Here is a 13,426-nt window from a genome sequence, read left to right as displayed (position 1 = left end):
GCCCCTACCCTGGACCCGGCTCCAGGGCAGGGCCCCTGTAACCATTTGACGAGGTACACAAACTCTTTTCTTTTTCTCCACAAAGGGTCCTCTGAACCATTCTTTGTCTGGCCCTTCACCTAGAAACAGTCTGCCTTGGGAAACCCTACCAACAGCATACCTCCCAGGGTCCTTAGGGCACTCAAACTCCTCCACGATGATAAGGTGCTACACTTCCAGCGCCGACACAAATGGCAGCCTCCTCAGCAGCTCCGTGCACTTTCGCACTTCTTTCTATTTTTCTACTTTTTTTCCTAACGCTCTTTTACTTTGTTTTCTCTGAAACGTATCTTCTATCCCATGGATATGGATCCTACAACACCTAGACTCATTTATTCGAGTGACTTTTTGCACACACTGAGAGCGAAGTCCCGCATCGGTGTGGTTCCGTGTTTACCTGGCGATGTAAGGAAGCCGTATCGGGGATGTAGGGCCGGTGTGCTGCTGAGAGCTAAGTGGCTGGCTAGGAGGTGGAGATTCAAGCCCCCAGTGCCTTCGATGATCATGGGAAACGTGAAGTCACTACCGAACAAGATCGATGAGCTGGCAGTGCTCACAAGGAACAAAAGACATTCAGGGAGTGCAGTTTATTGTGCTTTACTGAAACATGGCTGACAGCAAGCATCCCAGATGCTAACATGGAGCTACTGGACTTCAACACCGTCAGAGTGGACAGAGACACAAGAGCCTGTGGTAAGCGCAAAGGAGTGGGACTCGCACTGTATGTGAACGAGCAGTGGTGTAATCCTGGACACGTGAATATTAAGATCTCAATATGCTGCAGGGACATTGAACTCCTGGCTGTAAGTCTTTGTCCATATTACTTGCCTAGAGAGTTCAGCAACGCCATTGTTCTCATTGTTTACATCCCTCCGCGCCCCAACGCGGAAGCTGCGTGTGATATCATTCACAGCGCGGTTGCTAAAATACAAACACTTCATCCCGAGGCTCTTGTGCTGATTTCTGGGGACTTTAATCACATCCCTTTGGACAGAACACTGGCTACCTTCTAACATCACCCGGATGTTATAGTGAACGCTGGCGCGATTAGCTGCCGCTGCTCTCCGGTTGTTCTTTCTTAATGTTTGTTATGATTTTCTACACTGTTTGTAGCAGATCGCATAATCTGGGCGAACGCGGTACTGTTGGTCTCTACACTGGGCCCACTGTCAATTCGATCGGTTTGTTAATACAGTGTTTAGGATGTCCACGTGTCACCTGTAGCGTGCGGTGCTACACTCACCTGGTCTCTGCTACTGTGGTTCGGTGAACGTTGTCTACAGCTGCCCGTGCATCATGTGGATCTACAATCTGGCTATGAGCTTTGTGTTCTGGTGGACTGTCCTGTCCGTCGTGATATCCCCAGCTTCAACCCTGATCCAATACATGAGCGCGGAGCTCCTCCAACTCCGACACCACCGAACTGCATCACTTCCATCTATCGCCGTTCTCACCGGAGGTACATCCACCGCGGAGCCAGACGGAGCTATCGCGTTGATGACTCCAGCGCCATAAACTCCATCTGGTCCTCCACCCGCCGCCATCCTCCGAGATACACCCGTAGGGAGGTGGACCACAGCGCGTTAGCCAGCCTAGCCAGGTCGGCTAACGTCGCCTTCTCCAACCAGCTCTGCGACGTCAAACTGGGATTATTCAACATCCGTTCCCTCACTGGCAAGGGACAACTATTGCAAGACCTCCTCCTCGACCGCAAGTATGACTTTCTTTGTCTGACGGAGACGTGGCAACATCCTGATGACTTCTCTCAGCTGAACGAGTCTACTCCTCATGGGTTTGTTTACACCTGTCAACCCCGTCTCACCGGCAGAGGTGGAGGTCTCGCGATAATACACCGCGAGACTTGGAAAGTCTCGTCTGTTTCAGTGCCTGTCTCTCAGTCATTCGAGTCTGTGGCACTACAGCTGAATGGACCCACTCCCGTTGTGCTTGTGAACATCTACCGCCCACCTAAACCAAATAAGGTCTTCATTGATGACTTCACTACATTCCTCACCCAAATCTGTTCCCTCTCACCCAACAAAATTCTGTTGGGTGATTTTAATATTCACATGGACAACACAGATCACCCTCTCACTAAAGATTTCACTTCTTGCCTGGACAGTTTTGGACTTCAACAATACATTGATTTCCCCACCCATAGTTAAGGCCATATTTTAGATCTAGTCTGCTGCTCTGGTGTCACTGCTTCCAACTGCTCTGCTGTTGCCTTAGGCTCTAGCATGTCTGACCACATGCTTATCTCATTCAACCTGAGCCTGACACTTTCCAAAACCAAACAGTCACGTAGCATATCCTTCCGTCACATTAAAAACATTAATATAGCAGACTTCAAATCAGGCATTGACAGTTTCTCCATCATCACCCCCCCATCCACCCCGGATCAACTGGTTTCTCTTTACAATGATGGTCTACAGACTCTGCTCAACACACTCGCCCCCCTCAAGACCCGGACCGTTTCCTTTCCCCACTCCGCCCCCTGGTTCTCTCCTCATCTACGTCAACTGAAAGCCAAAGGACGTCAGCTGGAGCGGCTTTCTAGAAAACCTGGACTCACTATCCACAAACAGATGTTCCATGACCACATTCTTCAGTATAAAAACGCACTCTCCTCCGCCAAATCCCAATATTTCACACAACAAGTCACTGCTGGTGCGGGGAACACCAGGGCCTTGTTTTCACTGGTCAACAATTCACTCCGCCCCCCTGACTCCTTCCCCCCTCACTTCTACTCCACCGACCACTGCAACTCCTTGATGTCTTTCTTCAATACAAAAATAGCCACCATCCACCAGCAACTGACCCCTCCCACGTCCAGCTGTCCACCTCCATTTGTCCCCCACCTCCCAGCCCCCTTCCTCTCCTGCTTCCAACTCCCCTCTGCCGCTGATTTATCCAGACTTATCCGGAAATCCAAGCCATCCACCTGCCAACTTGACCCCTTGCCATCCTCCCTGGTTATAGCCTCCCCCCCGTCTCTGCTGTCCCTGATAACTGCCATCATCCATTCCTCCCTTACCTCTGGTTCTGTCCCATCATCTCTTAAATCCGCTGCTGTTACTCCAACACTGAAGAAACCTGGTTTAGACCCCAACACCTTCAATAACCTTCGTCCCATCTCCAACCTGCCATTTCTCTCTAAAATCCTGGAAAAAGTAGTAGTGTCACAGATCCAGGCCCACCTCTCCAACAATAACCTCTACGAACAGTTCCAATCCGGTTTTCGCCCTCATCATAGTACAGAAACAGCCCTCCTTAAAATCACCAATGACCTTCTGTTGGCAGCTGACTCCGGACTATTATCCATTCTCATCCTTCTTGATCTGAGCGCGGCTTTTGACACCATATCTCACCCCATCCTCCTCGACCGACTTGCCTCCATTGGACAATCAGACATACCCCTGGACTGGTTTCGCTCATATCTCTCTGGCCGTACTCAATTCATTCAGTTAAAATCTTTCACATCCGATCCCTCCCCCCTCTCCTCTGGTGTTCCCCAGGGCTCTGTCCTTGGCCCTATCCTTTTTATCATATACCTCCTCCCACTTGGACTGATATTCCGTAAGCATAACATCTACTTTCACTGTTACGCGGACGACACCCAGCTCTACGTTTCCTCCAAACCCTCCTCCACCCTCCCACCCTCCTCCCTCTGTGCCTGTTTACAGGAAATCAAATCCTGGTTCACCTCAAACTTCCTCAAACTTAACAGTGATAAAACAGAAGTAGTCCTCATTTCCTCCAAATCCACACTCAACAAGCATCCCAGTTTCACCCTCACCATTGACAACACCTCCGTTTCCCCTTCCCCTCAGGTTAAGAGTCTGGGTGTCGTCCTCGACTCCACCTTATCATTCCATACCCACATCAACAACACCATCCGGTCCGCCTACTTCCACCTCCGGAATATCAACCGTCTCCGCCCATCTCTCACTCCCAACAGCGCTGCAATCCTGGTCCACTCTCTCGTCACCTCCCGTCTGGATTATTGTAACTCACTTCTTTTTGGTCTCCCACACAAACTCCTCCATAAGCTTCAATTGGTCCAGAACGCAGCTGCCCGAATCATCACCAGAACCCCTGTCATCAGTCACATCACCCCCGTTCTACATCAACTCCACTGGCTTCCCATAAAACACCGCATTGACTACAAGATCCTCCTCCATACATTCAAAACCATCCATAACCTCGCGCCTTCATACCTGTCAGACCTTCTCCACACCAACATTCCCATCCGGTCTCTCAGGTCTTCCTCCTCCATCAGCCTCAATGTCCCCTCCTTCCGTCTAACCTCCATGGGGGCTAGAGCCTTCAGTTGCTCTGCCCCTCGCCTCTGGAACTCCCTCCCTCCTGACATCAGAAACATTGACTCCATTGACACCTTCAAAAATCATCTCAAAACTCACCTTTTTAGACAGGCATATGGCTGAATGCCCTCTCCTGTGCTCTCCTAGGGACTTCTGTTGTTGTTCTTTTAAATCGTGCATGTTTTATTTATTTATTTATCTATTTTAAACCGTTGTACGGCGACCTTGAGTGCCTTGAAAGGCGCCTTATAAATAAAATGTATTATTATTATTATTATTATTAACAGTATGTGGACTGTAAAACCAGGCGGAACAGGACAATAGATCTGATGTATGTATCTGTGGATATTCTCAGTCATCCAGGTCATGGTAAGTCTCAAAAAAGCATAAAAAAGGCAACTGGTCTAATCTCGTGTGAGTAGAAGACGTTTCGCCTCTCATCCAAGAGGCTTCTTCAGTTCTGAATCCTGGTGGGGAATATCAGCTATATATCTACCAGGGGGGTGGTGGCAAAATCATACAATGCTGTGCTTAGATCCCTCCCGAGGAGGAGCAGCCGTCGTTCTCACCTGCAGCCAGGTGACCCCAACGACCCTCCCGAGAGGGCTGGGAGAGGTAACGACAGCCCAGCCAGGCCAACGACTCTCACTTACACCTGACGAGTCATTGGTTTCGGGTTGGTCTTCAAGCCAACGACTCCCATTAACACCTGACGAGTCATTGGTTTCGGGTCGTAAAACCAGTTGTTTTTCGTTTTTTGCCACCACCCTCCTGGTAGATATATAGCTGATAATCCCCACCAGGATTCAGAACTGAAGAAGCCTCTTGGATGAGAGGCGAAACGTCTTCTACTCACACGGGATTAGTCCAGTTGCCTTTTTTATGCTTTTTTGAGAGATCTGATGTATGCAAACGTAAAGGATGCCGACAGCGCCACCCCCCTGCCTGCACTGGCGAAAGGAGACCACAACCTGGTTCTGCTTAGACCTCACTACACCACTAGAGTGAGGAGACTGCCAACAACCACACGTTTATTCCGGAAATGGTCTCCTGAAGCCGAGCAGGCTCTTCAAGACTGCTTCAAGACCATGGACTGAGATGCACTGCAGTGTTCTCACAATGAGAACATGGAGGAGATGGTTGACTGCACTACGGACAATATAAACTTCTGTAAGGATGTTGTTGTTTGATTGGTATGCTGCTTCGCCAACAACAAGCCCTGGATGACCAGCAACATCAAAAGCCTTCTGAACCAGAGGAAGGCCTTCAAAGATAGCAACAAACAGGAGCTTATGTGGGTACAGAAGGAACTCAGAGTCCAGCTCAGGGAGGCGAAAGAGCAATACAGAAGGAAAATAGAACAAAGGATGCACAACAACAACATGAGGGAGGTGTGGGCAGGGATGAGGACCATCACTGGCTGCAGCTCAAATAGAGGTGCCCCCACTGTGGGAGACCCGGAAAGGGCAAACCAGTTTAACCAGTTTTTTAACAGGTTCAATCAGCCCAGCCCGTTCACACCTCTTGACACGGCAGCTCCCACTCACCCACTCCCATTCACACCTCCCAACAAAACAACCCCCACCCATACACACTCACAAACCGCTACCATAACAGATGACACGACAAATGAAGGCCTGCGCACGCGAGTTGGGACACCCTCTACAGCGCATCTTCAACCTGAGCCTGGGAAAGGGCAGGGTTCCCCAGCTGTGGAAGACATCCTGCATCATCCCAGTCCCCAAGAAGCCACATCCTGAGAAGCTGAACGACTTCAGGCCAGTCGCCCAGACGTCGCATGTGATGAAGACCATGGAACGGCTGCTGCTCCATCACCTGAGGCCACAGACTCACCACACTCTCGACCCTCTGCAGTTTGCCTACCAGGAGAAGGTGGGAGTAGAGGATGCCATCATCTTCTTGCTCCACCGTTCTCTCTCCCATTTGGACAGAGGCAGTTGTGCTGTGAGGATTACATTTGTGGACTTCTCCAGTGCCTTTTACACCATCCAGCCTCTGCTCCTCAGGGTCAAACTAACAGAGATGGGAGTGGCATCACACCTGGTGGCATGGATTGCAGACTACCTCACTGGCAGACCTCTGTATGTGCGACTGAGGGACTGCAGATCAGACACTGTGACCCGCAGCACAGGAACACCGCAGGGAACTGTTCTCTCTCCAGTCCTGTTCACCCTGTACATGTCCAACTTTCAGTACAACTCTGAGCTCTGCCATGTACAGAAGTTCACGGATGACACAGCAATTGTGGGCTTTATCAGGAGTGAACTGGAGGAGCAGTACAGGAAACTCTTCCAGGACTTCGTCACATGGTGCGACTCCAACCACCTGCTCCTCAACACCACCAAAACCAGAGAGATGGTGGTGGACTTTAGAAGAACCAGGCCACACCTTGAGCCTGTTACCATCAAAGGAGACTTTGAGGTCGTTCACATCTACAGATACCTGGGAGTACAGCTGGATGACAAACTGGACTGGTCTGCCAACACAAGAAGGCACAGAGCGTCTGTACTTCCTCAGAAGGCTGGCATCCTTCAACATCTGCAGGAAGCTGCTACACAACATCTACCAGTCTGTAGCAGCAAGCGCCCTCCTGTACGCAGTAGTGTGCTGGGGGGGGGGCAGCCTCAAGAAGAAGGACGCTGCACGCTTGGATACACTGGTGAGGAAGGCTGGCTCTGTGGTTGGCACTGAGCTGGACAGCCTGACATCGATGGCAGAGCGACGGACGGTGAACAGGCTCCTGTCCATCATAGACAACCAACATCAACCACTGCACAGCGCCATCTCCAGGCAGAGGAGCAGCTTCAGTGAAAGACTGCTGTCACTGTCCTGCTCCACAGACAGACTGAGGAAATCTTTCCTCCCCCACGCCATACAGCTCTTTAACACTTATCAGTGGGAGCCCTGGACTCACTACAAACTAACAAAATGCACCTAAGAACCACATGCACTTTGTCATGCTCTATGAAGGTCTTTTAAGTGTGTACTGCCCTCTGCACTACTGTGTGCTACACACTGTCACGATGCACAGCTTCAGTGTATAGGAAATGTTAGTTTTTATCTGGACTTTTTACCTAAAAGAGGGGGAACTTCTGTCATATGGCGGTGGTTTGGATATAAAAAGACCGACAAGGATTAAACTACTGCACTTTGTAAAGTTTGCCGCTGCCCGATCCAACAACAGACTCGAACACGAGTAACTTTTTTTTATCACCTGAAAAAAGAATCATGAAAAAGAATACAGAGAGAGTCAACGAGAAAAAGCAGCAAAAGCTGGGCCGAGTGACGTTGACGTTAAGAAGAAACTCCAGACGCAGACATGGCAACAGGCTTTTACCCGCGACTCACCGTATAGCTACACCTCCTGCAGATGGAAAGAAATAACCATGGCCGTTAGGGTTGGCACATCTGTAAAGATATGATTCCAATCTACACGGTCGAGAAACGGGGGTTTCTTGAGTTGGTGCAAGCACTCGACCCCACATATGAAATGCCCAGCCGAAAACAGATCAGTAGCGTTGTGTTACCTGCTTTATATGATGAGTGCCAGGCAAAAGTGGAGGAAGAAATAAAAAATAAAATAAACTGTTCATTCATTGAATTTACCAAGAATGTGCTATATGGTGATGTATATCGTATCAGGATATAAAATGAGCTATATCGGGATATAAAATTTTGGTCAAATCGCCCAGCCCTAATCAGGTGACTGTTCCAGGTGACAATGTTTGGTAGTTATAATAGTATTAGTAGCACTCCAATAAACACACACTCAATAAACACAGCAAATATGGGCGCTTTCTTCCCTCCACTTTCATAACATAGTCAAGTAGAACAGGTGAAACCATCATGGACGAGTCCTTATTGAGTCCGCGGGTGCTACCTTACATTAGCTTATTTGGACTCTGCATTTTCTGCCACTAACTACAGTTGCATAAACATTTTTACTGCTTTATAGCAGTTAGAGGTCCTACTGGAATCTTGGTTAATAAAGTCATCAGCTGGTTGCTTAAGTTAGCCTGGCCAGTTTAGACTAGTAACGTTAGCATCAGGAGGAAGGGAGGTGCCATTTACCCTGTTATTTTCTACATTTAAAATAAACATTTCTGCTTTGTGTCACCTGTGAAAGTTGTAGAAACGTTGTAAAACTGAATGATGTCATGTCCGTGATTCCCTGGAGTCTGGTTCCTATTAAAGAAGCTCAGAGGATCCACATTGCACCGGTCAGCCCACCATGTCTGGTTCAGGGGCCAGTAGCCAGGAGGCCAGTGCCTTCAGGGCGCCAGTGAGGTCAGGACAATGAATACTGATTGGCTGTTGTAATACACAGCCATGTATAATAACCTCAAGTCTTCAAAAAAACAAACAAACAAACAGTATTTTAATTTAACTTTTGCATAGCCTGCAGTAGTTAGTTAACTAAACACATTTACTCTATATACCATTCTCAGAATTTATTAATTCACCAATCCAAGATATCCTGTGGCAACGTCTGCTAGCTAGCTAGTTCTCCAGCCGCTAGTTAGCTTGCACTTTATAAGCAAGCACCTTGTTAGCTAGCACCTAGTTAGCAACGCCACCAAACGGACAGGTAACCAAGGGCAACGTTAATATCCCTGTAACTACATTTTAGTTGCTCAAAATACGAACCGCTGAACAGCGCAGGTTCCTGCTCATGTCCCCTGGTCCGAGTGTCCTACCAAAGCCCCCCACCGTTTCATTGGAGCTACCAAAGACCTGGAGGCGGGCTATCTATGCAGAACATACCGGAGAAGACCTACCCTCTCTCCGGTGTCCGGTGCTCCGTCACCCTTTGCGAACAGCTGAGTTTGGTTCCACTGAAGAACAAAACCCAGCTTCCCTGGCTGGCTGCTGGCTGTATGAAATGCGCTATACAAATAAATTTGCCTTGCATTCAGACGGAGACACGCGGACTCCGTTGCGACGGTTGCCGGCCGCTACCTCGGTTGAAAGGGAGTCACGTGCCACACGGTCCTGATGTTGGCGTGGTGGAGAGTCTTAAAAGCCTGGGTTGGTAACAAGAGTCTAGAGGAGCCTATGGAGGTCATGAAAGGTCACCAGGGGGAAACACAAGACGCCGTAGTTAAGACCTTGAAGTCATGTGACACTGATGGAGCTCCATCCTAAAATAAACTGCCTTTGTCATCCCAAGGTCACATAACATGTCTCCTATTTTAGCAAATATCTTTTTCAAGAAAATTTAGCAAAATGGTAAAAACTATTCAAGGGATTGTGGGAAATGAAGTACAGTTGAGTAAATATGAGAGCAGGAAACAGTGAAGTGAAGTTCATTCAGAAAACGTAACTTTTATTGAGTTGAATCCAAACACAACCAACACTTGGCACAAGGCAGACGACTGGATGACGGTCAGACAACAAGAACAACAAAATAAACAAAAAGTCAAGACCACAAAACACCGCCTGCTCTGTTCAAGTATGGAACTGATGTAAGGCCTTCTACACACAGCAGGTGTCATGGTGGCAGCAGGGGTGGGACAACTGAACCTATCACAGAGACACTGTCAGCTGCTGGTGCGTGCGCACACTCGCACCCACGCACGCACACTCGCACCCACGCACGCACACTCGCACCCACGCACGCACACTCGCACCCACGCACGCTCGCACGCACGCACGCACGCACGCACGCACGCACGCACGCACGCACGCACGCTGGCAGCAGCAGACGTCAGTCATTAAGGCAATTATAAACAGCTCTTAACACTTTAAATCTATAAATGTTCGTTAAGCTCATTTTACACTTTGGTCATTGAGGTCAGCGACAGGGTAGATGTGATTATTTTAAAAGAGATTCTTGGTACAAACAAATTTCAGATGCCTTGATGCACATTTGGAAAGAACAAAATAAGAAGACGCTACAACAATGACATCATCATTGCTGGTCTGATGTCATCGTTTCTCCAACCAAAGTTAGTTAACATTCCTCCAGACAGTGACAGCCATTGTTCCAAATACCCGTGATTGTTGCTACTACCAGCAGCACGGGCCTGTCCGCTGTGCACGCTGCCGCCACCGCCCCATCAATGGGACAATCTGGAGGGAGAACGCAGGCAAGACTGGCGGGAGACGAAAACCTGGCAAACCTACAGAGAAATTGCTGACTTTCTCCTCATAAACATCACCACCAGGATGAATCCACCACCACCACAACCTCCATGACGAGTAGTACCACCTAGAGTAGTATCACCTGCAGTAGTACCACCTAGAGTAGTATCACCTGCAGTAGTACCACCTAGAGTAGTACCACCTGCAGTAGTACCACCTAGAGTAGTACCACCTGCAGTAGTACCACCTAGAGTAGTGCCACCTGCAGTAGTACCACCTAGAGTAGTGCCACCTGCAGTAGTACCACCTAGAGTAGTACCACCTAGAGTAGTACCACCTGCAGTAGTACCACCTAGAGTAGTATCACCTGCAGTAGTACCACCTAGAGTAGTACCACCTGCAGTAGTACCACCTAGAGTAGTATCACCTGCAGTAGTACCACCTAGAGTAGTACCACCTGCAGTAGTACCACCTAGAGTAGCACCACCTGCAGTGGTACCACTTGCAGTAGTACCACCTGCAGCAGTGCCACCTGCAGTAATACCACCTGCAGTAGTACCACCTGCAGCAGTGCCACCTGCAGCAGTACCACCTGCAGTAGTGAAACCTAGAGTAGTCCCACCTGCAGCAGTACCACCTGCAGTAGTCCCACCTGCAGTGGTACCACTTGCAGCAGTACCACCCACAGTAGTCCCACCTGCAGTAGTACCACCTGCAGCAGTGCCACCCGCAGTAGTCCCACCTGCAGCAGTGCCACCTGCAGCAGTGCCACCTGCAGCAGTGCCACCCGCAGCAGTGCCACCTGCAGCAGTGCCACCTGCAGTAGTGCCACCTGCAGCAGGGCTGCTGCCTCTGTGACAGTAGTTGGTGGTTTGGCTGATGGGATCACGATGTGCCTCAAAAAGTCTCCATGTGCAACTGCACTTGCATGTATCAAGTATGTCTGACTGCAGGGGGGCGGAGACTACGGGGCACACACTCTTCGATTGTAAACTGACATTTCAATCCTGCGACAGCATTGCTGGGGGGCAGGGCTGACAAGTTTGGGACCTACTGGAGTTGAGGCCTGATTCATCAGTCAGCTGCTCGGTGACATCACATGACCTTGCCAATCAGCAGACTCAGTATTTGTTCGAAATGTCTCACAATCAGATCAGTTTAAGCCCGCCAGTTTGACCACGACTAGTTAGTTTAACCTCCTTGACATTCAGTAAGAGGAGACCTGTGTGTGTGTGTGTGTGTGTGTGTGTGTGTGTGTGTGTGTGTGTGTGTGTGTGTGTGTGTGTGTGTGTGTGTGTGTGTGTTGTTGATTGGCAGATGAGCTTCTGATCTTGGATTAAAGCTGGGTGGGACCTCGGCTGTGTGGCTCGCTGCTGCCAGGGAGTGGCGCTGTCACCAGGCTCCTCAGGTACACTCGAGGGTTCCTTCTCCTCCCTGAGTTTGGGGCGGAGCCTGGTGGGGGGGGGGGCAAGGAGCCAGGAGGCCTTACAGATGACATGAGTGGCTGCATCTCCTGTAACACTCCACCTTCATCCTCTTCCTCATCTTCCTCCTTCTTCCTGTCTGGGAAGCAGAAGGAGCCTTGTGCCACCTGGGCTCCAATGGAGGAGGTGCTGCCTGCCATGCTGGCCGGGGGGGTGTAGGAGGCAGGACGGGCTGCCCCGAGCCTGGAGAGGGCACTCACCCGGGGGTGGATGGGTTCAGCGGGGGCCAGTGGTGAGGAGATGCTCTCCAGGGAAGAGATGCTCTGGTTCCAGGCTTGCTGGAGGTCCACTGGAATGATCTTCGTGGCTTCCACAGATACACAGGGGGGAGGTGATCCCACGCCACCCTTCCAAGGCAAATGGCTGTCTTGGCTGGTGGGGGAGGGTGGCACTGCTGGAAGATTCTGACTTCCGTCCAGAGCTGCTGGGACTGACAGAGGAAACACAGCTGGGCGTCAGCATCATGTTGGCGTGTTTCACGGTGAAATATAGAACATTTTCAAGCGTGTGAAGTGGCTTTGCATTCAGTCCGAACAGATCGAGCCTGGATCACCAGATGAACCGGTTGATCCCAACCAGGTGGCCAATGAGGGGCAGTAAGGAAACGGCGTGACCTCACCTGATGTTGGTCGTTGTTTTGGTGTCTCAGGCTTCCGAGCAACGAAGGTGATCCCAACATCTTCCTCCTTCTCAGCATCTGAGTGTTCACCTTTTCCCTCCTCCAAGTCCACCGGAACAACTACTGGATCTGAGCCCACCCCCACACACAGACACACAAACACACACACACACACACACACACACACACACACAACTCTAAGTTTTACACTGTGAATAATCATGTCAACCAATCATATTGTGTGGAACAGACACCACATCACAACTCTGGTGAAACTGTTCATTTGACACAACAAATGATAAAAAAGCAGATGAAGGTCACACTTCCCACCAACACCAACGACCTGACAGACGGCAGGGCGCCACAGGGAGGGACACAGAGCGGCGAGAAACGACAAACTAATTTAAATTGTTGAAACCGTGGCAGTCACTCAGCTGCATCCAGGAATCTAACGTCAGCGGGTCTCTGACATTAGATCAGTTGTGCTCTGTGAGGGCCAGACTTTTTAAGGTGAGAACCTAGATTCACGTAGTTCGATAGAAGAATCTAGGCACAGTTGTGATCAGTACAACTTCAGGTGTGCAAACCATCGGGTCACCTGATGAACACAACAACTTTAGTCAATCCATCATTCAATCACTATGTTCGGCATGTCGAATGGCGGCGATGCTCGTGTTTCAGTTACATCCTTCTACAGCTTCCTGGTGCAAGACAGAATGATTAAATAAATTACAATGAAACACGTCATGTTACAGAAAAGGGCTACCAAATTCTAACCGACAACTCGTGAGGTGAATTTGCTTTGCCGACAGGAAGTAAGCAGTTGAGGAGGCAGCTGGACCTTTGTCCCAGCA

The 13,426-nt window shown here is 49.7% G+C and overlaps 2 protein-coding genes across 3 annotated transcripts in view; one reads left to right on the top strand and one right to left on the bottom strand.

Moving 5' to 3' along the window:
- The first annotated feature begins 677 nt into the window (after positions 1–677).
- On the top strand, positions 678–5,461 carry LOC147269856 (uncharacterized). Its single transcript, XM_086196397.1, has 4 exons — positions 678–842; positions 1,323–1,869; positions 2,272–4,303; positions 5,260–5,461. The coding sequence occupies exons 1-4, from the start codon at positions 678–680 to the stop codon at positions 5,459–5,461; spliced, it is 2,946 nt and encodes a 981-aa protein (XP_086052523.1).
- Positions 5,462–11,000: 5,539 nt separating this feature from the next.
- Positions 11,001–13,426, bottom strand: part of slc9a5 (solute carrier family 9 member A5) — a 20,391-nt gene continuing 17,965 nt past the window's right edge. For both annotated transcript variants that reach the window (XM_086191879.1, XM_086191888.1), the window contains exons 15-16: positions 12,573–12,701; positions 11,001–12,383 (exon numbers count right to left, since the gene is read on the bottom strand). In XM_086191879.1, coding sequence (XP_086048005.1) covers positions 11,806–12,383; positions 12,573–12,701 — 707 coding nt within the window. In that variant the 3' untranslated portion in view covers positions 11,001–11,805. The remainder of the gene's footprint in view (positions 12,384–12,572; positions 12,702–13,426) is intronic.

This window comes from Aulostomus chinensis, chromosome 2 (assembly GCF_037954235.1).
Source record: "Aulostomus chinensis isolate RoL2024-O1b breed Wild chromosome 2, RoL_Achi_v1.0, whole genome shotgun sequence".
Taxonomy (NCBI): domain Eukaryota; kingdom Metazoa; phylum Chordata; class Actinopteri; order Syngnathiformes; family Aulostomidae; genus Aulostomus; species Aulostomus chinensis.
The sequence above is the reverse complement of the archived record's forward strand: the minus strand, read 5'-3'. Positions and strand labels throughout refer to the sequence as shown.

What these genes read in the sequence shown, in the direction of transcription:
- LOC147269856 (XM_086196397.1), top strand. Translation starts at nt 678, where the DNA reads ATGGAGCTACTGGACTTCAACACCGTCAGAGTGGACAGAGACACAAGA. An exon ending in GGGACATTGAACTCCTGGCT is followed by an intron (nt 843 to 1,322) that starts GTAAGTCTTTGT and finishes CGTTGTCTACAG; the next exon opens with CTGCCCGTGCATCATGTGGA. An exon ending in ACCCCGTCTCACCGGCAGAG is followed by an intron (nt 1,870 to 2,271) that starts GTGGAGGTCTCG and finishes CTGTTGCCTTAG; the next exon opens with GCTCTAGCATGTCTGACCAC.